The 23,903-nt window shown below is 47.9% G+C and overlaps 1 protein-coding gene across 2 annotated transcripts in view; it reads right to left on the bottom strand.

Moving 5' to 3' along the window:
• AOAH (acyloxyacyl hydrolase) overlaps positions 1-23,903 on the bottom strand; it is a 96,122-nt gene that overhangs the window by 13,090 nt on the left and 59,129 nt on the right. The window contains exons 13-16 of one of the 2 annotated variants that reach the window (XM_079786564.1): positions 12,325-12,407; positions 5,575-5,611; positions 4,854-4,928; positions 1,086-1,258 (exon numbers count right to left, since the gene is read on the bottom strand). In XM_079786564.1, the coding sequence (XP_079642690.1) occupies positions 1,086-1,258; positions 4,854-4,928; positions 5,575-5,611; positions 12,325-12,407 (368 nt within the window). The remainder of the gene's footprint in view (positions 1-1,085; positions 1,259-4,853; positions 4,929-5,574; positions 5,612-12,324; positions 12,408-23,903) is intronic. The other variant, XM_079786565.1, reaches the window with a different exon arrangement.

The following is a 23,903-nucleotide window of genomic DNA, read 5'->3' as shown; positions in this document are numbered from 1 at the left end:
CACGGCTTTCTCCTGGCAATGAAGTGCCGAGCTCTCAGGGGGCAGTTGACAAATCCTCCTGAGCAAAGTTCATGAAACCTCAGGTCTGACCAGTGACCCCTGGTGAGGGCGGGCAGGGCGAGTGTCTGAAGGCTGCCATGCACGGCCCTGCAGCCACGGAAGGGGGAGGCCAGCCCCCACATCCCTGCATGGCCCAGGGAGCTTATTTGAGCCCCAAAGAGCAGATACGCTCCACACGTATTTTTTGGTGCAAGTTAGAGAGGCACCAAGAATGAAGATGACAGGTGCATGCGGGAGGTCACCTGTAAAGGTCAGCTGCAGGGGCAGAACCCGTGGGGGCTGTTTCTTCTCCCACGTCTCCCCTCCCCCTTACAGCATACCTGCCCCGAGGCACCCCCACTTCCGAGCTGTGGCTCAGACACAGAAACCAGGCTCCCCTGCTCTCAGGGGCAATGGCTGGTGTCTTACTCATCAGCCCTCTCTCAGCTCCACAAAGTAAAGGGAAATAACAGGCCCTATCTCGGAGCGGAGAGAGAGATTGAAGGTGACGGAACAGTCTTATTTCTCACTTACGCCTCACATCAGTTAGGCTGAGAGATAGATTCAATTTTCTTGTCGGAGAGGAGGAACCTTATCTCTCTGCGTGCCGGAGACTGGCAACCGTAGACTCAGTGTGGAAGCGGGAACCAGCCCGGCTACGGAATTCCATCTGGCCACCAGGGGGCACTCACCACCGAGATTCGGAGAAATCCTCCCTTGGACTCAAGGCTTTCTTGTTTGGGTTTCATCAGCTCATTTTTAGATCTCACCTCCAGTGAAAGAAGTTTCCTGACTGAAACTCTTACCTTTCGATTGGTCTTAATTCTTCGCCCACTACTTCTGCCCCTTCCGGCTTTGGATCTGGTTCTGCCCACCGCTGGATCCTGACCTTTAGACCCTGCAGCTGGGGGCACCTCCCTGCACCCGTGCTGAGCCATGCAGTGCGATAGCATTTCAGGTGTATCCCTACGTGAGGTGAACTATCTGTATTGGAACTGTATGTACACTGACATTGATAAACAGAAAAAGGATCTTCCAAACCATACCGAGAGGATGGTATCTGTTGTGCAGATTATCCCAGAGAAAGGTCCCGTCTGGTAAGCCGTACAAGATCACGTGGCTGCCATTCGGCAGGTGGGCGTTCAGGTACTTCAGGGTCTCCATGACCTTGGAATAGAATTGCTCAGGAGTGGTCATTTTGGGGACCGGGTCACTCCTCCTGTTGGTTAAAAGGAACAGGAAAGATCTTACCAGATTACAAGCATAGACGCATGCACATTCAAAATGCCCGCCCCTGAAGGCCACCCCCGCGAGATGGTGATTGGTGCTATTTTCTGCCTTCCTGATTCCGTGTGGTTGGGCTGGCCATGACACTGGTTTGGTATCTGAGTTGTGAGGAGAGACATATGTCATGTTTGGTGGTGTGAGAGCCTCTAGAAAGCTCCTTTCCTTTGCCATGAGTCCTGGCAATGTTCTAGACAGCAGTGACTTCACCAATCTGAGTCCTGGAACAGAGTCACGCGATGATTCTTCATGGACATGTAGTGTGACTGACATGTGAATGGTTGTTGCTTTATACTCCTAAGATTTTAGGGGCTGTTTGTTCCTGCAGCGTAACCTCACCTATCCTAACTGATACACACAGTTCGTGGAATCAAAGGAGACCGGGACTGATTATGATTCGCTTGACACTTCAAGGTCCGCAACTTGGTCTCTGAAACTTCCCACCTGCATTGCAGGTAGGGAAGCAGAATGTCCCTGAGCAATGAAGTCACATCATGTGTCCACAATATCTCTTTCCAGTTGAACTCTCATGACTTTCCTGATAGGCTGCTCTTTCAGGTGACCCCCCTGCCAAAGGGCATTCCATTTCACATCTCTGCCTTCCTCTTCATAGCAGTGCTTGTGCTCTATAGAGGTTATTGGAAATTTTAAATTATATTTTTTTCTTCTTGCTTCATAAGCGTTAGTGAAAAAAAGCAAGTTTTGGAATGTAGTTATAAGAGCATTGACCTAAAATGAAAGACTTTAAGACAAAGAAGGACAAAGTAAACTGAAAGTAACAAAATTTTAGCTTCGGTCAGACGTTTTTTGAATTTAAGCTCATTGACTTATTTTCATGTGGTTTAGGAAAAAAAACAAAAATAAGGAATGTGTGAATGTATTCTAGGAATATATTATTGAAAGTTATATTTAAATTCGTTTCCTTTTTTCAAGTTAGGTTTGAAAGGCAAAGTGTAGATAAGGACGCTAGAATACTTTTTGGCTTGAAGAGGTAAATTGTTCATCTTTTTGCACAGTTGACTTTCCAGCATATTCTGTAGCTTTCGTGGGGTGGGCAGTGATGGGAAAAGCCCAAGGAAGCTGGCTTAGCTGAGGCCACATTGAGCAGCGTTACCATGAGAAACGTAGGTTCCTCTGCGTAACGTTGCTTCTTGAGTTCCGGACATTAAAAGCTATCTTCCGATCGTGACCTTCGTGCACGTAGCAAGTGTCCATTAAGTGACGGCATGAGTTTAGAGGCTGAGAAAGAAGCCCCTGACCTATGAGCTTTTCATGAGCTCCCTTTGCTCTCCGGTATCTGCTCCCCCTTAAAGGCCAGGCAGAGGGGAGGTCTCGCTGCCAGCTGTCTTCATGTTTCTAGCCCCTCCACAGGGCGTTGCAAAGTGGGCACCGTGGGGACCTCCCAACAGCCAGCTCCACTCTTTCTCCCCATGCTTGCTGCTTCTCTGCCCAGATCCCGGTGGGGGGTGGCTGGCACGGGTCCCCAGCTCATGGCTGCCTGCCCCCCTGGCTCTTTGGAAAAGGAAAGCTACCTGCAGTGAGCAGGTTCTGCTGAAGAAGGGATGGTTCAGGGGTCTCGGCGTTTGGAGTCCATGCCTCCTTCTGCAGGTGTCTTTCACGCCGTGTAACTCGTCCGCTCCGTGCCCTCCAGGGAGCATGACCCGGAGGCTGGGAGGTGTGGGCTGGTCTGACCACCTGTTTGCTCTGTTTTGTGATGAGGCTGGAGGCTGAAGATCAACGCTTCTCCTTCTACAAGCCGCCTGAGGTCCTGGCCTGTGGCCTGTTTGCCACTGGACCCTAGAGCCCGGCACATCGCAGGTGCTTGCTACATACTTCTGGAAGTGAATGCGTGAGAGGAAGCACATAAGGCACGTGTGGCCGGTGGGAAGGGCACAGGACTTCGTCAGAGCACCTGGCTGGCTCTCAGCGTGGCTGCTCAATGCTCCATGGAGGGTAACCTTTCAGAACCTCAGTTTCCTCATCTGTGAAATGGGGACAATCATACTTGCCTCTTAGGGCTGCTGGGTGGTGAGATGCTGTAGCCAGTGGCGTGGCTCTGGGCTCATGGAAGGTTTTGGGGTTCTTTGCTATTTAGTGGAGAGTCCCAGGTGGTTTGTCAAAGGGTTGAGACCTGGTTCCCCAGCATGTGGCAGACGTGGGGTTCTGGGAGAGTGGTAAACCAGCTGGGGGGGGGGGCGGGCAAGGCAGGGTCTGGCACAGGAGCATTCTGGATCCCAGCGTAACATCTCCTGCCCTGAATTCACTCACAGATGAGGTCTACACCGTCCTCACTGAGAGGTCTAGGCTCTCCTGGAGGTGTCCGCGAGGGCAAACACACTTGAAGGACACTGAACCGTGAAGTTCGGGAAAGCAAAGGTGGGGCAGTGAGCAGGAATCCCTGCTTCTAGCACTACTGAGGGTGGAGTCTGGCGCTGGCCTTAATCAATTAATTAGGCAAATCATGTGACCTGGGCTTTATTTTTCTGTTTTCTAAAACAGAAGATGGGTGGCTACAGGGGAGTTGTTCCAGATCTGGTGTCACCTTTTTCTCTTTCTGGCCATGACCTCAGGACAGATGGCGTTCACACATGCAGCATATCCTCAGGGGTACACACAGATTTTGAGAAATCTTCCAAAATGTCGTGGGGGAACGAAGGCAGTCAACGTTCTGAAATCACTACTGGGATCAGCAGGTGAGCAAAACCGTTTTCCCCTGCGGGTCATAGGCGTGAAGAGGATTGGCCGGAACTGGGTGTAGTCTCCACAAGCACGTTGCCTACGTGTCTCTGCCTCATGAGTCGGCGTATGAGGATGTGAGTGAAGAAGCTGTTCTTATGGGGTAGCTGTGATTCTGCCTTATTTTATGGAGGAAGTCATGACTCTCAATCTCGGATTGTTGGCCAGCAGAAGCCTATTTCTTGTGACACAACTCAGGACTGGTCACGACACACACATTCGTTGTGAATCAGAGCAAAGGATGAACCGGTCAGATGTTTGTAGAAAGGGTCTTTCGGCTTCCCAGGTTGGTGCTGTTGATTCCACATGTGTCTAGGACTTGTGAAGACAGAGAAATCTGATCCGACAGCAGGCTGCTAACATGGAGTGGAGAAAAGGGGGAAACCCAGAGGCAAAGAATTCTCGAAACCTTCTTTGCACCTGGCTGGTATTGCTCAGTGGTTGAGCGTCGACCTACAAACCAGGGCTTGAACTCAAGTCTGACTAATCCCAACATCTTGATTTTAAGGATATTCAAATAACCTGAATATTTGTTCAAAAATCACTTTCACTGCCCTAGCTGGTTTGGCTCAGTGTTTGAGTATCAACTTATGAACGGGAGGTCAGGGTTTGATTCCCAGTCAGGGTACAATGGGTTGCAGGCTCGATACTCAGTGCAAGGTGTGCAGGAGGCAGCAGATCAATGATTCTCTCTCATCATGGATGTTTCTATCTCTCTCTCCCTCTCCCTTCCTCTCTGAAATCAATAAAAATAAATTAAAAAAACCCGAAAACTTTCTTTGGTAGTAACTCACCCGTTGCAGACGTCGTTTCCAACCATGGCGTATATGACGATGGCTGGGTGGTCCAACAGTGGGTTCCTAGACAAACTGGAAGCTGAATGTCAAACACGCGGAAACCCAGCTCTGTAACCGGCGTCACAGGCTGGGCCTGTGGAAGAGTCTGTGTGACCGCCCTCTGGGTAACTTTGCTATTTTTCTTCCATTGGGTATCACCATCCCCACTTCCCCCTTCCTTCTCTGTAATCTTTAATCTCCTATTAGGGAAAGACCACATCAACGTATGAAGTTGAGGAGTGGAGTCTCCAGCAGGGGACACGCTACCATCTTAGCATCGTTCACAGCCTTTGTGGTCAATAATCACAGATGCGTTACCTGGGTTACTTATGTCCAGATTCCCGAGACATCCCGTGGGCCCAAAGTTTCCATTCTGGGCACCCGGGGCCCCGATTCTGAATGTTAAGCCCCAAATGAGCACAAAATTGTTTTCTCCTTCATAAACAGGAATATGAAATACTTTTTGTCTTTTTTGGCCAGATCTAAGCTTGTATGCATTTTTATGATCTGTCTCTAAGGACACATGGAAATGAACACTTCCAATGCTCACTGGCCCGAGAAGGGATAATAATCTCCCAGCGTTTGCAGAGTGACTAGCTGATGCCCAGTGCAAGGGATGATGGGTAACACCAGAGTTCTCATTCATTTTTCAAAATGAGAAACAACCCCTCCCACGTACCTTTCTAGGAATGTCTCCAGGTTTTGGGAAGATGCGCCTGAATGAGTAAAATTAAGAAAATAGTTAAAGTTAGGGGGCTCAGTTCAACACTGTCAGGATGAGAGTGCGATTGTCTGCGATCACGGGAGAAGCATCACTGAACAGTCAGAGGCCGTCCACACCGTCGTGCTGAGGAGTTCCCCCGGGACTCCCCTTAATGGCTTTCATGTGTCCTTGGCATTCTATTGACATAACCCCAAATCCTTTGGATTCACAGGTCTCAAGACATTTGCTAGTGTGAATGACTGAACTTGCTAGTGGGTGTAAGGAAAGGGTATATATCTATCACCGGAGAGAGAAACTACCCCAAAGATTCAGGAATGAGCTGAGGGATGAGAGGAACAGTAGGAAGGATTCTTTGAGAACTACCCACCTCCCCAGAGAGCCTGAGGCTCCCCCTGCTGGCTGGGCTGTGTAAGTTCAGATTGTAGAGCTGACATATTTCAACTCCTGTAATGACATGCATGGCCACCCTCCCCCCATCCCTGTTTCGACCTGTAACGTATTTTTCATAGGAAAGTTGTGGTTATTGAGTTCTCATATTATTTCAGACACTCTGTTAAGCACTGTACTTATTAGTGCATTTAGGCCTTAGCACAACTGTGTGAGGTAGGCACGTGAGGAGCCCCATTTTGTAGATGAGAACACTGAGGCTCACTTAAGCGACTTGCCCAAAGCCACACCGCTATTAATCTGGAGAACTGCAATCCAAACCCTGCTCTTCCTGCCCCCAATGCTGAGCTCTGGCTCCCTGAGTGGCATTGCTTCTCTAGGCTGGGAGGCTAGGAAGAGTGAACCCAAGGAGGGAATTTACAGAGGAGTTGGATATGGCCTTTATCCCCGGGCAGGAGCGTCTCTGGGGTAGACACACAACTGAGAACTGGTGTGAGGTTTAATGCAAATCTCACCCCAGTGCTTGAAAAGAGGAAAACCCCGTGACTCGAGCCTGTCTCTGCTCAGAGAAGGTGCCACGTTGAGTCCTAAACGTAGAGACTCGGAGTGTTTCTGGGTGTGAGGTCGCTCCCTGATGTCCTCACGAGTGAAGAGATGGAGGGCGGCCACGCGAGCTGGCATGGCACCCACCATGGCTCACTCATCTCCTCGGCCGGGCCCGTCCGTCCCATGATCTCAGCTTCCCATTTTTAGTAAGATCATAAATCAGGAGGTGTTTAATTCTCACTCTTTGATTTGTGTGTTAATGAGATACGAAAATTAATGAAAGCTCAAGGCATGAGTGGGAAAAATTAAAGGACCAGGTCAGGCCAATAATTTCCTCATTATCTGGAGGATGGCTGGGGATTTGAGGGGCAGATCACCCACGGAGCTTGAGGGAACGGAAGTGAAAACCTGCCGCGGCGTGCCTCGTGGTCAGCCTCTCCCCGTGTCCACACCACCTGTGCCTCTGTGCTCAGGGCAGGATGGCCGGCCCAGGGCTGCTGTCGCCATGGATTTAAAAACAGCGGTCACAGCCCTGGCTGGTGTCGCTCAGTGGTTCGAGTGTCGGCCCATGCACCGAAGGGTCACTGGTTTGATTCCTGTTCAAGGGCACGTACCTGGGTTGCAGGTTCTATCCCTGGCCCTGGTTGGGGTGTGTGCAGGAGGCAACCAATCAATAGGACACACCAATGTTTTTCTCTCCCTCCCTCCCTCCCTCCCTCTTCCCTCTCTCCCACCTTTTCTTCCACTCTCTATAAAATTCAATGGAAAAATATCCTCAGGTGAGGATTAACAACAACAACAGAAAACCAGCAGTCACAAACATCTACTCGTCTTTACCCAACGTTTTTGTGGGGTGTGTTTTTCTGGCGGGTCTTTATAATGCAAGCACCGAATTCTCTTTGCTCCAAAGTTGTTGCATCTGCCAGGATTTCCATCTCCTCTTGCGAAGCTCAGTTTTTGAGGTTATGTCATTAGTTTATGTAATTCCCACCTCCCTTTCTCTTCTCCCCTCCCCTTTCCTGCCGTGCTGCTGTCCCTTTGCCAGACCCGACAACATTCTGTCCGCTCCCCATCTCCAGTCTTCCTCCTGCTGCCGACTGCGCTGGGACAGCTGCTGCCGTCACAGAGGAGACTTCCGGAAGCAGCCGGGCCGCGATGCAAGCAGGAGGGCCCCAGCCTGCGGAGGTGGGAGAGCGAGGCGAGCATTTGAAGAACTGGCTCTACCCTCAAGAGGGCCATTCTCTGGGCTCTACAATGGAATGGACTGACTATGAAACAGGGGCAAGGTGGTCCCAGGGGAATTACTAGCCCATAATTAGAGAAAGAACAGGGACCTTATTGGCCACCAAAGTCTGAATTCTGCTTCATCCCGTCCTTTTTAAATAAGGAATAGTGTGCCCTTGCTGGTTTGGCTCAGTGGATAGAGCGTCGGCCTGTGGACTGAAGGGTCCCTGGTTTGATTCCAGTCAAGGGCACATGCCCGGGTTGTGGGCTTGATCCCCAGTAGAGGGTATGCAGGAGGCAGCCAATCAATGATTCTCTCTCATCATGCATGTTTCTATCCCTTTCCCATCCTCTCTCTGAAATCAATAAAAACATATATTTTTAAAAATGAAAATGTGGTGTCATGCATTGACCTCCAATCCAACACTGTTACTTAACTCTGATTAGATTTAAAGTAATGCAGATTTCGCTCATTTTTTCAGCATTTTGGAAGCATTTTTGAAGAGCGTGATTTGTAGAATCCAGTTAAAGAATTCGCCACGAGAAACTTGAATTCTTTCCTTTCTCTAAAAATGTTTGCTTGCAATAAGCAGACACGTTCAGACTAATATATTGACCGTGAGCTCAAAATAGCGGGCCCTTAATAATTGTTTGTTGTGACACTTTCTGATGATGTTTCCACTCCTGCAAATGCTTTCAAATTCGCAAGTGTGGTTCTGAATTTCTGTGACTAACCAGATAAATGATTGCCCTAACGTATTTTTAAAAGAATGTAATAGCTTCCCAGTGTCACTCTCCTCTACCTCCTTCTCCTAAAACCCCACGTAGCTTCGCAAGCACCCTTCGGCCACCCCGGGCTTCTCTTCCCAAAGGCCATTTTGCCCCAGGAGCCTCTAAGCCCTGAGCCACATCTCCCTGGGCTTCCTGGATTCCTGTGTTTTCCTGCGGGGCTCTCTGCTCACATGTACCTCCCCGGGATGGTTCCCGCCCCCCTCCAGGCAGAGGTGCGTGTCTCTCACTTCCAGAGGCTCCCACCTACCTGGTTAGCGTCAGGGCCGCCTCCCACCCACCGGCCGCGTTGGTGCCTGGGAAGCTGTAAGAACCCCCTGCTTTGCTGGCTGTAAGGACCCAGCAGGCGCCTCGCTGTGCCTGACCCCCGGCCGGAGAACTGGCGCCCAAATGAAAGGCGACTTGGACATCTGACCTTTTTAAACACTCCCTAATCACTGGCAGCGGTTCCTGGTAGAGATAGCTACGGACATTGTTGGGATCTCGTACCGAAACATCAAGACAGAAATAAGAGCTGTCTCTTTACTTCTGAATGTATGATTTTCAAGAAACACTTTCATATCCCATTCAACTCCTCCTTCCCTCTCGCCTCTTTCTCGCTGGTAATGAAGACTAAGTGTAGCCATCGGGATGCAGGCGACAGAGAGCCCACTCTCCCTAGAGCCACGGAAAGCCCTGGGGAGTGACTGAAATCTCTTGGCGGGGATGAAAGGAAGAAAATCCACAGTGAGGAGGAGCCCCGAAACCAGGCGGAGGGGCTGGAGAAGAAACCCGAGCATTAAATAATGAGTAACTCGGGGAAACGGGAAAAAAAAAAGTCCTCTTAGAATGACATCCTTGCAGCAATAGTCAAGCAGCCCCGCCAGGAAGTGACACTAGACCGTCTCCCCTCTGCACCTCCAAGGATGGCAAATACGAAGGAAGGAGACTCTCTCCTGACCTCCCGCATCTGGTCACCAGACAGGAGCCTGACGGGGGCCGCGGGTGGGGTCACGTTTGAACCCGAGTGTGTTTTCCCGATCAGGCTCTCTGCCCACCTCCTTCCCCCTTCCTCGCCACAATCTGAACTTCCAAGGAGCGCTGTGCTCGCTGGGCTGGGCTGGAGGGGGTCTGTGGGGAGAGCCAGGCTATGTCCCTGGCGCACAGAGCCTGCGTCTGGGTAGAGCCTACTGCTTTTTGGCCCTAACGCGGTACCCTCAGCTCTGGGCTTAGCAGGCCCTTTACTGCTCCTAGACTCAGTTTCTTTCTAGTTTTTATTTTTTTTATGTTATTGGTATAGAAAAATAAAATATTTGGGAAATAGAAAAAAATTTTAAAAAGCCATCACCCATAATTTACGAAACACAGCGATTTTGGTGTATTTTCTACTTATCAGTGTACAGCTGTTTTTCTCTTATTTAAAAAAAATGTGGTAGAAATGAACTATTCAATCCAATTTTACATCCTGAGTTTTCCTTTGGCAGCGTTATGTCCTTCTAAACAAAAACACGCGAACTTTAAGCGCCCTTTTGCAGGCTGCATCATGTTGCACACGGCGTGTGTGTTCTTTGCCTTTTACAGTCTCCATGGCAGGGAGCCTTGGGCGGCTTTGGGACTGTGTAAAAAGCAAACGAGAAAAGGCAGTGAGGGGCCGATGGTCGCCGTGTCTGCGATTACTCACACCAGCGTCGGTGCTTCCTTTTCCACAGACTGGCTGTGGGCCGTGTTCACCCCCAGAGAGGTGAGGCCCAAGGCTCAGTAGCCGGACTCTCCAATCAGAGGCCGGTGCTAGTGTCTGGGTGCAGGGAGGCAGCCTGGGGACAAACCCCAGCTCTCGCCCCTTGCTCTCTCTGTGTCACGGGACAGGGATCTTAGTCCCACCAGGCCCCTGTTTCCTCAGTGATAACAGTGTGGAGATCATTATCCTCCCTCAATCCTGAGAAATACACTGAGTGGCCAGATTATGATGATCTCTGAACGCATAATAATCTGGCCACTCAGTGTATATCCTACATAATAAAAGGCTAATAAGCAAATTGTCCCCTCGACCAGGAGTTTGACCAGCAGGCAGGCCAGCCAATCGCCCATGTCCCCTCCCCCTGGCCAGGCTGGCTGGACCCCACCCATGCACGAATTCATGCACCAGGCCTCTAATATATACATATATATATATATATATATATATATATATATATATATATATATATATATGATTTTTATGCGTTCAGAGATCATAATAATCTGGCCACTCAGTGTATAAGAGAACACACTGACTATTGGGTTGAGTGCTGCACTCCAGGTGTGCACTGTGGTTCTCCCTCCCTCGGCACTCCCCAGAGTTCTTCCAATCAGCGGTGTCCTCCACTCGAAGAAATGGAACAGACCTTGCCTTACGGCTTGTTGAAAGGATTAGCTGAACTATCACACAGAGCGTGTTCTTAGCACTCGGCAAGAGCGCAACAACGATCAGCTATCGTTTTATTAGTGGTGATGCTACGATGTGGTTCTTGGAATAGAACATTTATTCCGTGTAGACTGTGTAAGAGATCATTTGTAGGTCACATATGCCATTAAACGTTGTGCTGCTTGGAACATTCCTTAACCCTGTTGTTACTTAAGATGGCACAGGGATAGCGAGTAGGTTCCCCTCCATGCGCCAAGTCTGCTCTGCAGATGACGATGGTCAGAGGTGTGTGTTGTGAGAGCTGCTGAGGTGAGTCTGGGTGGAGCCACCAGAGAGATATCAGTAATATCTTCCCTGGGCACTGGGTCTGCCATCTCTGCATCATGGTGTCACAAGACATTCCTTGGCAATTCCTTAGGCCCTGGCCAGGCCACGGCTTATCGGTGAGGAGTTTCACCAAGTGAGGAGTGGCAGTGGACTGACCTGGGGCTGAGGCAGGAGGCGGGACCACACAGGGGGAAGCCGTCCATCTACGGATGTCCTGGGGCACAGGGGAAGCTGGTGGAGACCGCGAGGCCCCCCAATGTTCCGAGGACATACCTTTGCTTACTGGCTTTGGGGATTTCAGCCACAAACATGAAGCTGTTTTTCGTCAAACTCCCACCCCAGTTAAAATGTGGGAGCCTTTGCACCAGAGGGGAGGGCAGAGTCTTTGCAATGACCTTGATTGTGCTTAGTTCTTGTCCGGCTGGTGCTCAGTGAGGTCTTGCCTCCTGAACCTCGGACGCCCTGTGCCAGGGCCTCTCTGGAGCATTGCTGTTGGGTGACTGTCCCTTTGTCTGTCTTGATTGCATCTTGTTTCGTTTGGTATCTATCTGCCCCTTCATTTACATACACTGAGTGGCCAGATTATTATGATCGCTGAACACATAATAATCTGGCCACTCAGTGTGTGTGTGTGTGTGTGTGTGTGTGTGTGTGTGTGTGTGTGTGTATTAGAGGCCCGGTGCATGAATTCGTGCATGGGTGGGGCCCGGCCAGCCTGACCAGGGGGAAGGGACATGGGCGGTTGGCCGGCCTGCCTGCTGGTGAAGGGGACAATTTGCATATTAGCCTTTTATTATATAGGCTATACACTGAGTGGCCAGATTATTATGCGTTCAGAGATCATAATAATCTGGCCACTCAGTGTATATCTCGACTGCATCTTGTTCCTTTCGCTGCAGGGAAAGGCCCTAACCCCGGGCCCCTCTATCAGAAAGGGAGATGTTCATTTTACCCCATGGTCCTTGTCACGAATGCTCAGCTGCTGTGGTTCTTGGGAAATAAAATCAGTCATTCAGGGCACATAGGGGAGGCTGAGTGTGGCCACCTACCGTTTTTTGAAATATTCTGGTAGTCCCGGTGATTGCAGCGGTTTCTTTTCCGTAGATGAAGGTAGATAGAGTTTTCTTTAATTCTGGAACAAATACATACATGTATGCTTAATGTTGGGACATTCACATGATGAAGTACAAGCACATGTTTTTATTATGAGTTTTTAAAGTGGGGTGAAAATGAACTCAGAAAACCACATCTCTATAGTTGTGTTTTTCTCTAAACCAGTGGTTCTCAACCTTTTTAATGCCGCGACCCTTTAATACAGTTCCTCATGTTGTGGTGACCCCCAACCATAAAATTATTTTCGTTGCTGCTTCATAACTAATTTTGCTACTGTTAATGAATCGTAATGTAAATATCTGTGTTTTCCGATGGTCTTAGGTGACCCTGCTAGCGGTTCTCAACCTGTTGCGACCCACAGGTTGAGAACCACTTCTGTAGAGCCTAAGACCATCGGAAAACACAGATATTTACATTATGATTCATTAACAGTAGCAAAATTACAGTTATGAAGTAGCAACAAAAATAATTTTATGGTTGGGGGTCACCACAACATGAGGAACTGTATTAAAGGGTCGCGGCATTAGAAAGGTTGAGAACCACTCTAAACCGTCACTGCATAAGTTGTTACAGGAAACAGCCCTATAAACAATTGCATGGATGTGGAAAGATCAAACTTTTTTCTTATGAAGACCTTTGTAACCTTTTTACCAAAAGCTGCTATAAGTCTCTCGAACAACTGGTGGTCTTTATCATCTTTGTATTTTAAACTTGACCATGTTCCCTCTCTTCTCTCAGTGGCTATGAAGCTGTGCCAGACACTCCTGTCTTTCAGACCCATGTCGCCCCTTTGTCCGTTTTCATAGGCATTTTCGTAGGACACAGTTCTGCCCGGAATAATGCCTGCTTTCCCAGCTGCCCTTGCAGCTGGGTGTGGCCGCTTCACTCAGTTCTGGGCAATGAGACGGATGTGGAAGTTTTTAGCAGCAGTTTCTGGGGATATTTCTTAGGACACAATTGGCAGGTTTCTTTGGTCTTTCTTTGTCCTGTTTAGCCATTCTGCTGCCCAGAATAGGAATGCTGCCATCTTAGACTGCAGGGGTAAATTCTACCCTGGAAAAGTAGGGGTGAGCTGGAAAGACCCTGGACCCCAAGGAGCAGTGAACTTGAGCTCCCATGCCAGACCTGGATTGCACATCCCCGAACTTTCATGTTTGAGAGACATAAACTCATGCAATATCTTATTTAAACCACCCTATGTTGAGTCTCTCTGTTACCTGTAGCTGAATCTAATACCAATGGACACAGAGTTTAGAGACAAATGTGTGACCAGTATCAGGCTATTTTAAATCATTTTCTTGGTTTCTCTTTGTCACATCTTTGATTTTTCTATGTTCTTTTGCCACGCTTTAATTTAATTTAAATGCAATTTAATGTTACATTCTCTATAATGTTATAGACTTCCTAAACTCCTTCTTGAAACAAGACCAGATAAACTAATGAACAGTAATTAAACTCAGAAGTATCTGATCACCCCTGACACCCACACGGGGAGATGTAATAAAAATAATGGTTGGTATAAGCCGCTAACGTTGGAAGCACCTTGGTATATAATGATAGACAAGCAGGCGGAGGGTTACAGAACTCTAGGGAAAAAGCACTTTCCCTCAGATGTTTGAAGGGACCCCAAGCTGCCTGGCCTCCTGGTGCTGTTGTCGGAGCTGTTCTGCTCCTTGATCCTTTGAGAATCTGCGGCAGCACCTTGTTCCCAGCGCTCTGAAATGTCACGGTGGCAGGCTGGTGTGGCTTCTATTGTCATTCACAGTGTGAGGCACTTTTCACCTGGAAATTCATGTCACTCAGTGCTGAGCGGTGTTCTTCGATTACTTCGGTGCTGTTTTCTTCTTCCTTTTTTTCTTAGAACCCCTCTTATTTGAATATTGAGTCACCTAGACTGGTCTCTAATTTTCCTAGTTTGTTTGTTTTTTGCCCTATCTCCCATATCTTTGTCTTTTGCTCTACTTTCTGGGTGATAGTCTCAACGTTCTCTTTCTGGGAAAATCATCTCATGCCACTAATATAATTTCCAAGGGCTCTTTTTTGTTCTTTGAATGTTTCTTTAAATTTAGCAAATGTTCTTGTTACATCATTGAAATACCTCATCTTTTTGAAGATATTAATTTTTAGTTGCTTTTATAAGTAGTATATTAACTAGTGTTTTTTTTAAACCCCTAGTATACAAAGCTATAGTCTGTTTCCTTAAGGTTGTTTTTTCTCTTTGTTTTTTTTTGCTGTCTTTCACATTCAAGGTTTCCCTCAGATACCTAGGTCTTGGGTTGTTTGTTGGCTTCGATGTAAAGGTGGAAACTGGTTGGAAACTGAAAGCTGGCTGGAAAGAGAGCCCGGGTGGGACTTGCTTCTCTGGTCCTCACCAGCGGCTGGCCGGCCTTCTCAGGGAGCCCCTGCTGCCCGTGTCTTTGGGGGCTTTCCTCTTGGGGTGTGCAGATTCCTCAGGAAAGGGTCTTCCTGTCTCCAGCCCGGTTGCCCACACTCTGGGCTGGGAGGTGTGTGGGCCTCAGTGGTCAGCACGCATTGTGATTTACTAGGGTGTCCCTCTCCCCACTCGTGTCCAGTGTCTCCCAGTCCAGAAGCCCTTCATCTCAGCCTCTCCAGAGAAGAAACCTCTAGGCTTATCCCAGAGCCAGTGAGGGCTGCCCCCTGCCGCCCGCCCGCCCCTCCCCCCGGGTGAAGTTGGGAAGAGATCTGAGGTTCTAGCTGCAACCTTTCAGCCAATACTTGTGTGTGTGGCCGCACCCTCACTTCTGGCCTACCACAGGTAGCTGACTCCCACGTCTTCTAGAGGTCCTGCCACGTAAGCGTGTTGCTTCTCCCCTTTCCCTCCTACCAGCTTAGGATGCCCGTGCCTGAGTGGGTGGAGGCAGGGACCACTGGCCTCCTGCTTTCTGGCTCCCAACAGGCTGTGGCCGTCGGCTCTTCCCGCTCTCTTTGTCCTTGTGGACAAACGCATTTGCCGTCATTTTAGATGGGCTTCCCAGGAGAGAGAAGTCTGCTTTATTACCCAGAAGCCTGAACTCTACAAGCTGCATTGTTTATGACCTCTGCCTTGCTTATTTTATTCTATTTTGGAAAAAAAAAAAGATGGGAAAAGGGACATCAGATCCAAATTCAATACTAAAATAATTTCACGGTCAATAAAGAGGGGTTATTTTCCTCTGGGAAAATAATTGTTACCAATATTTATCCATACTTACATTTTTGATAATTCTAAAGACAAAATTTATGGACTGAAATATTGTTTTGCTCCTGCCCTGCTCCTGGAGAGTAAGTAGTATGGATATTGAATTATGGATACGGTTAGTTGCACCGTATCTTATTATTACAAGAATATAGAAATCTTTACCATAGGTGAATGAACATTTCTGACCAGAAACAGCATCTAAAATGCTGGGATTAAGGTTTTGTACGAGGCACTGGAAAGTATTTCATATAATCAAAGATACTGTGTTCTTTCATCTCCACCTCAAGTACATAATCTCTCCTATAAATTCTAGGAATTGAATTTGTCAGGGAGTGCTCAGGAGAAGACAGAGGGATCAATACAATATTTTGAGAAGCTTATAACACAATATTTTGAGATGCCTACAAATTGAGAAGATTGCTTAATAGAACATCACCTGTATACAGGGTCAGCTGACGTTGAAGTAACAGGATAAACAGTGAGCACAGTAAGGCCTGCTGTGACCACCTTTCTGGTTTTGAATCCCCCTCCGCTTGCTCCCCTATCCTCAGTTGGACTCAGGGTCCCCAGTCTGATTTTTTTTTTCTTTCTCTTTTTCCGCTGTTGTGCTTCAAAACCCAGTCCCATGAGCTAGTAGGCGAGGTGATGGCTTCAGTCTGTAATCCGAGGGGTGCCGATGAGGAGTATAGGAAGTTCTCGTCCTCACACCTCCCCCGATGACGAAGGTGCTGGAGCCATCAGCAGAGGGAGTGGAATTGCAAGTACTAGTCTATCCGACTAAACCCCCGGTTTTATCAGCTCCATCTACTGTGGGGCCCAGGAAGTACAGCCTTTCATGTGAGCACACGCAGGTCAGATTCGGCTTTTTAAGAATAAAATTCAAAATAGGTAAGTTTCAGACAGAGTGTCTACTTGTTGCTTTTCCCATCATGGGCTCAGGTCACACAAAAAACCACTTTGTCTGAGAGACGTCTAATCCCACTCCCCCTCCATTTCACTATGACGGAAAGAAAGACAAAACAAAAAAGGAATACACTCAAGGATGAGCCTCAAGAGTAGCGCAGACAAATGAAAGGGGTTGACCTGGAACGGAAAACATGATCTCCTCCTGTGTTGACTCAAAGCAGAACCTACTTGGAGAGAGGCAACTCAGTAGCTTCCCAGAAGGCTTAGCAGGTCGGAGGTTTGGGGATAAACCAAGTGGGATGTTGTTCAAGCGACAGTGATGTACCAGGTCCTGGTGACCTTTCTGAGACCAGGGGCACAGCTAGTTGGGGTTTAAATTCTGAGGTGCTCTGAAGTCGAATCTTAGGGAACCAGTCACAGAACCGACAGGGCTCAGAAGGCCAGCAGCAGGGCCAGAGAGAGAAAAATGGTGATGTTTGCTGTGAAGGGTTAGGGCAGGGACGTGGTTAGGGTAAAACTGGATAACACAGAGACCAGACAGGCTTTCTCCAGGGATCTCTACTACGAAGTGTTAAGAAAAGGGTAGAGAGTTTCCTTTCTGATGTGGGTGGAGGTCAGGCCAGCCTGGGGATGGATTAAAGGCCTTTAAAAGTTCCTTCCAGTCCCAGAGCCACATCCCAGGGCCCCGTGGAACCCTAGGTCACTGCATCACAGAACAACCACGGTTTCAGGCTCAGGGAGAGAGAAGCAGGCAGGAGACGATTTGCCGCGTATTCAGGGAGATTGTCAGTGGCTGATTAAGGAAGGGTGTGTGCAGGGGAGGACGGCTGCAGAGGAAGTTCTAGGAGTTCAGGCATGAGAAGATGATCAAGGCAGCATGACAGATTTTTTGGGAGCAGCAAAGTGGTACAAAGGAAATAGACTTCCTTGGCATTGTGTTCAATAATCCATGAGCCGCTCAGACAGGCTCCTAACCTGTGAACCTCGCACTAAGATTCCGGCTCTGAGCTTGGAGCAGTTGTAACTCTTCCCACCCTGGCTTTTCTCAGCCTCAGATCTGATTCTAGGTCTCCGTCTCAGGGTTAACATGCACCTGTGAGAAAGCAGCGGCCTCACAGCTGTGGCTGCATCTGAATCTGCAAAGCTCATTTCGGACAGAAGACTGTGTTAATAATCTAAACAGCGTTTCTCAAAGGATGCTCTGAAACACGTGTTTCTTGAGGTGTACCTTTATCATAAAACAAACAGATTATACCTCGTTCTGTGGTCAAGTAAGTTTAGGAAATATTTTATACTGGAGGCCTGGTACACGAAATTTGTGCACTCAGGTTGGGGGGGGGGGTCCCTCAGCCTGGCTTGCACTCTCTTGCAGACGGTGCAAGAAGTCTGACTGACGACTTAGGCATGCTCCCCGTGGGGAGCTCACTGACCACCAGGGGGCAGCTCCTGCATTGAGCATCTGCCCCCGGGTGGTCAGTGTGTATCATAGCAACCAGTCTTCCGCTGTCCAGTCGATTGGCATATTAGCCTCTTATTATATAGGACTAGAAGCCCGGTGCACGAAATTCGTGCACGGCGGGGGGTTGTCCCTCAGCCCAGCCTGTACCCTCTCCAATCTGGGACTCCTGGAGGGATGTCCGACTGCCCGTTTAGGCCCGATCCTGGTGGGATCGGGCCTAAACGGGCAGTCGGACATCCCTCTCACAATCCAGGACTGCTGGCTCCCAACTGCTTGCCTGCCTGCCTTCCTGATTGCCCCTAACCGCTTCTGCCTGCCAGCCTGATCACCCCCTAACCACTCCCCTGCCAGCCTGGTTGCCCCCAACTTCCCCTCTTATTATATAGGATAATACCTCAGAGATATACAAAGAGTTTTGGCTTATAAAGGCTCTGATAAGCCCCACATGGAATAAACTTATTCTCCTTTATTTAAACAAGCAGTTTAAAGAAAACTTATCTGACCGAGGAATCTTCTTTAAAATGTGTTTAATACCCTTTAACATCTCGTGGGACTAGTGTTTCACAGACAGTGTTTGCAGAGTACGGCTGAGTGTTCTCTGTGACCTGGATTTGGGCATTGAGGCTGGAGTTGGCCCAAAATCTCAGCTTCAGGAGGTTACAAGACTTCTGCAGGGAAATGCGTAGGTCTTGCACTTACTTTGACCAATTTAGATTGCACAATGACATCCCTCGCAAGACATCCCCACAGTACTCACAAAGAGCTCTGTAGCCTGTTCCTGGCGGCATTGTTGAGAAGAAGAGTGAGGGTTTGGAATTAAGGGGACTGTCCGTCAACAGGAGAATGCAGCAGCCTGTACTGTGAGAGGCCTGAACTGTGAGAGGCCTGAACTGTGAGAGGCCACACAGACTCGCACAGGAACGCAGTGCTCCGGGAGGAGCTGTTGGGGTGAAGCCTTGGTTTAGGGTGTGTTTATGCACAGTGTGATGTCGCTTACGGCAGAATTCCAGCCAAACATTTCTTTCTTTTTTTTTTTTTCAAACATTTATTTCTTTATGTGCAAATAGCTGCATGTAATCACGCAGGACGTCGCTGGGCGAAGTCACACTAAGTTGAGGACAGAGCTTTCTTCTGGGAAAAGGGGTGACATTGGGGGAGGGTTCCAGCTTTTTACTTTATGCACCTGAGTCATTTTTTAAAATGCAAATATAGTCATGATTTGAGTAAATACATTTAAAAGAGGCAAATTTAAAAATAAGTAGAGCCAACGGGGAGGTCATGGCAGGTGGAGAGACCTGTCAGTATCCGGCGGGGAGAGTCCTGTGGGTCAGAGCCATAGAGCCCTGGATGGTCCTCCCTGCCCCAGGGCAGCGACGCCGCCCACCCCCGCATCCATCCCTTCTTGTCTTCTCTGGGCCCTGTTCCCCCCCTTCGTCCACTACCCTCTCTCCTTTGTGCCTTCCTACCACTAGGCATGCTGCAGGCTTTCTCGTCTAAAGACGTCTCCCTGACCTTTTATTCCCCAGCAGCTATCACCCCACTTCTCTGCTCCTTTTGATAGTAAAACTTTTTTTAAAGACTAGTATATTGATTTTTAGAGAGAGGGAGGAAGGGAGAGGGAGAGAGAAACATTGATGTGAGAGACAAATATTGGTTGGCTGCCTCCTGCACGCCCCCTACCAGGGATTGAGCCTTCAACCTGGGCATGTGCCCTGACCGGGAATCGAACCAGCAACCGTTCAGTGCATGGATGACACTCAACCAACTGAGCCACGCCGGCCAGGGCTAAACGTAAAATGTCTTGAGTTGCTGATGCTCAGCTGCATTTACCTTGCCGCCGCCTCCTGAACCTCTTCTCTCCCATCAGGCTCCCATCTCCGCCCACGGAGACGTCTCTGAGAGTGGCCCCGTGGTCACTGTCCACACACCAGCCTTGCTCAGCTCCCGTCTCCTCTGCCTCGAGCAGCAATTGGCTGACGTCCTGTCTCCTTTGGAAACGCTCTCCTCCCTTGGCCTCCAGGATACCCAGCCTTCCAGCTTTCCTTCTCCTGCGAGGGCTGTTCTTTCTCATCTTCTCTTCCCGGAGCTCTCCCTGCCGGGGTCCCCAGTCCCTGTCCTCAGCCACGTGTCTTCTTCACGCCCACTCCCTGGAACAGAAGTTCTCCACTTTTGGCTCTCAGTCTGCTTTACAGTCTTAAAATGGCTGAGAAACCAGAGAGCTTCTGTTTATGAGAGTTGCAGCTGTCAATATTTATATATTAGAAATTAAAACTTAGAAAACGAAAAGAACATTTAATTTTTTTAAATAATGATATCCATTACACGTGAACATAAATAACATTTTTTTTCCCTGTAAAAATGTGTTTTCCAATGCGTATCCCCAACGAGTGAGAAGGTTAGGATCGCTTTACCCTTTTCAGTTCTCCAATGTCCGTCTGAACAGAGGCCCGCTGGGTGCTCCCATCTGCCTCGGATTCCGTCCGCTGTGACGGGTTGTTTCGGTGGAAGCATAGGAAGAAAACCTGGTCTTCAACACACACGTGGTTGGGAGAGGGAGTAGCATTTTAATGTCCTTTTTCTATAACTTTGGATAAGCTTCTTGGATGTTATACCCAAACTTGACAAATGGTAGTTCCCTAGAGACCGATTCACTGTATTGTGGAACCGGAAATTATATCCGTGAACTCTTGGGCCCTGGTTGCATGGAAATGCCTTGGTCTACCCGGTGCTCTGAGTGGGGTTTTTCTCGTGCAGGATTCTATGCATCACACACGGGTCGTGTAGAAACGCTGGCTCACTGAGTGATGCAGGCATGCCAGATGCTGATGCATTTATGACACAACGTTAAAACCCACCCTAGTTGCCAGCACGCCTGCCTCATTAGCAAGGCCTTCGAATCCGCGGAAGCTGTCAAGGCCACGGAAGAGCCAAGTTTTCCAAAATTCACATTTTTCTTTGAAAGCTCAAATGTGCTGATTAGCAGTCAATGCTGTTATTTGTTTTCCTTGAAGTGACATGTTCATCTGATTCATTTTGGATGAAATATCTGCTGTATCCAAGACTGGGTAACCATAGTTTGCTTTCTAAGTTTTTTTTTTCCCCAATAAAAAGGGTGTTCCATAAAAAACTTACTGATTCTGCGCTCAAGTCAACATGCAGGTACTTGACCTTAAGACAACTATCACGTTTTATTTGCAGCAAAAGTACTTCATGCATCCTTCCCATTTCATGAGATGAGATTTTAATATATATATATTAAAATTATATATATATATATATATATATATATATATATATATATATATATATATAAAATTGATTTTACAGAGAGGAAGGAAGAGGGATAGAGAGTTAGAAACATCAATGAGAAACATCAATCAACTGCCTCCTGCACGCCCCCTACTGGGAATGACGCCTGCAACTAAGGTACATGCCCTTGACCGGAATTGAACCCGGGACCCTTTGGTCCACAGGCCGATGTTCTATTCACTGAGCCAAACTGGTAAGGGCTCATGAGATGAGATTATTAATAAGTCCTGCACTTACTTTAATAGAATTAGTGACTTTTTTCTGCTTCATAGGCAATGTTTTGAAGGGAAGATCTCCCCCGCCCTATTAAACCAGGCGTGAGTGCAGGCGGAGACCACAGGACTCCTAACACAGTTGGGTGCTACTGCTTTGACTCGTGCTCAGAGGGCAGCGATTTTGCCCGCCATTGCTTTTGCCCCATTGGTACAGATGGCTATGCAGTGCAAAAGGCAAATACTGTCTTAATATTGTTGTGAGAATAGTTTCTACCTTGTGGACTCCCTTAGACACCCCCAGGGGTCCCTGGACCACACTTGGAGAATCACTGATGCAGACTATATCCCCTCCAATCAGCCTCACCCATCTGCAAAAGGCCAACGCTAATTATTTGTTTTGCAAAGTATAATTATAGGACAGCTAATCATGGGCAATTATAGCACATGTAATTTTTGAATAATGGATTTAATAAGGTTATTAAGCTCATTAGTGTTTAGTACTTACATGTCTTTTTTAAAAAACCCCATGAAATTAGGTTAGCAAATCTTAGCGGCAAATCCCTTCTCTCCCATTTTCTATGTTTAATGCCCCAAGTGTCTTGGTTTGCAGTCGCACACTGCTTTTCAAACTGTTCTCTCATATAATGTCTATTGGGTCAGGGAGAACAGGTAACCGCTAACTGTCAGATTCTAGGACACCTTCCATCAGAGATGTGTGTTTAAATGTCCTTGAATGGCATTACTGTGCCACTTGTGACAATGTCTTTGTCCATTTCCTTCCAAGCGTTTGCTATGTTTCTGGCCCCAGATAGCAAATTTAATCCAGAGGTAGAGGGAGCAAATTGTACTCTAGACAATTCCATCTAATTCACACCCACTTATGTGGACTCTCTGGTCTCACTCTAGGCTCTCCAGCTGGATATGGTAACTTGGTAATTGCTTTTGGTTGTTTTGGCTTTCATAACTTCCTATGGGTAGCATCAGCTTCTTTCTCCTTCCCTCCTTCCCTCCTTCCTTCCTCTTTCCCTCCCTCCCTCCCTCCTTCCCTTCTTTTCTTGCTTGATCTACGTGTGTTGCCCTATTTCTCCTCCCAGCCCCCTCTGCTCCCCACATTTAAGGGGAGCAGAGGGGGCTGGGAGGAGAAATAGGGCAACACTATCGTTTAGCCCTGGCCCATAGAACTCCACTGACTGGACCGACTCCTGGCCCCACTTTCAGAAGGAGGTGATTTGGGCAACCACAAATGTGGTTATTTTTGTTAGGGATTTGGAGTCACCTGTCTCCCTCTCCGGAGTTTGTTTGGAGGAAACAGTGCACACGTAGGGCGTTAATGGAGTACCACTGGAACTAATAGCTGGTCAAGCACCCAATATCCCACAAGGCGGGGCTCACCAGGTATGAGCTCAACTCTCAGAGCACAGTAAGCCTGGCCCTAAGGAGACATGGCTCCTAGGACTTTTCTAGCTCCGACCCATAAAACGGGCATGCATTGTCTCAGGTACAGCCAGCTAACGGGTGGGGGAAAGCGTATTTGCTGGGGAGAAGCGAGACATCTCTCCCCAGGAGTTTCCTCCAACGCTTCTAAAGCAAGCAGCACCCCAAAGTAGGATGCAGACTTGAACATCATGTTGTCCTACAACTGCTAAGCTTGCACATTGGAGAGAACGTCAGAGACCAGGTGCAACTCAACTGCATCATGTACATGAGGCCCAGGGATGCTCAATGTCCCACCTAAGGCCACACAGACCGGACCCCTGTACCTGTAAATGCAGTTTACCTCCTAATCCGCCACACTGATTCCAGGGGATGGTAGATATTGCTTTTAAAGGAGAAGTCCTCTCTTCCTGAAGTTTGGGTGTTGTCTCCTATCCTTCTGGGCCATGGCTTCTTTAACTTAAATAAGATTTTCCTGTGAGTTAATTGCTTTTGGAGGTGATCTGAACACGAAGCACTGTTTTCAATCTTAAAAATGTATTTTTGGCTTCTCATCATTTCCTTCCTAATGTCAGGTTTCTTGCCCCCAGGCTAACCACCTCATATAGGGGTTTTTCTTTTTCTTTTGTCTTAGAACAACTCAATTGCTTTCTGAATCACATTGGGAGAAAACAAAGCAAAACCCATGATTTTAAGGGTTATTGCTTTTTGAATTCTCTGAAACCAGAGAGTCAAGAGAACAGACTCTGTTCATGTGTCGAAGGGTGTAAAGATCCGCAGAGTTGTGTTTTGGCACATTTATCTTGTATTTTTGTTACTTATACTTTTATCTCATCTGTCCTACTTGAATGAGATTTGACTATAGAGATGGGACAAGCCTTAGTAAACTTTAAGGCATTTATACCATCTGCACCTGATTAGGTAGCAAGTACTTAACTATTTTTAAAATAAATGAGTAAAGATATAGTCAAATAAGTTATCCACGATATGCAA

Source organism: Cnephaeus nilssonii, assembly GCF_951640355.1.
Source record: "Cnephaeus nilssonii genome assembly, chromosome: 12".
Classification (NCBI taxonomy): domain Eukaryota; kingdom Metazoa; phylum Chordata; class Mammalia; order Chiroptera; family Vespertilionidae; genus Cnephaeus; species Cnephaeus nilssonii.
This window is presented reverse-complemented; position numbering and strand designations above follow the sequence as displayed.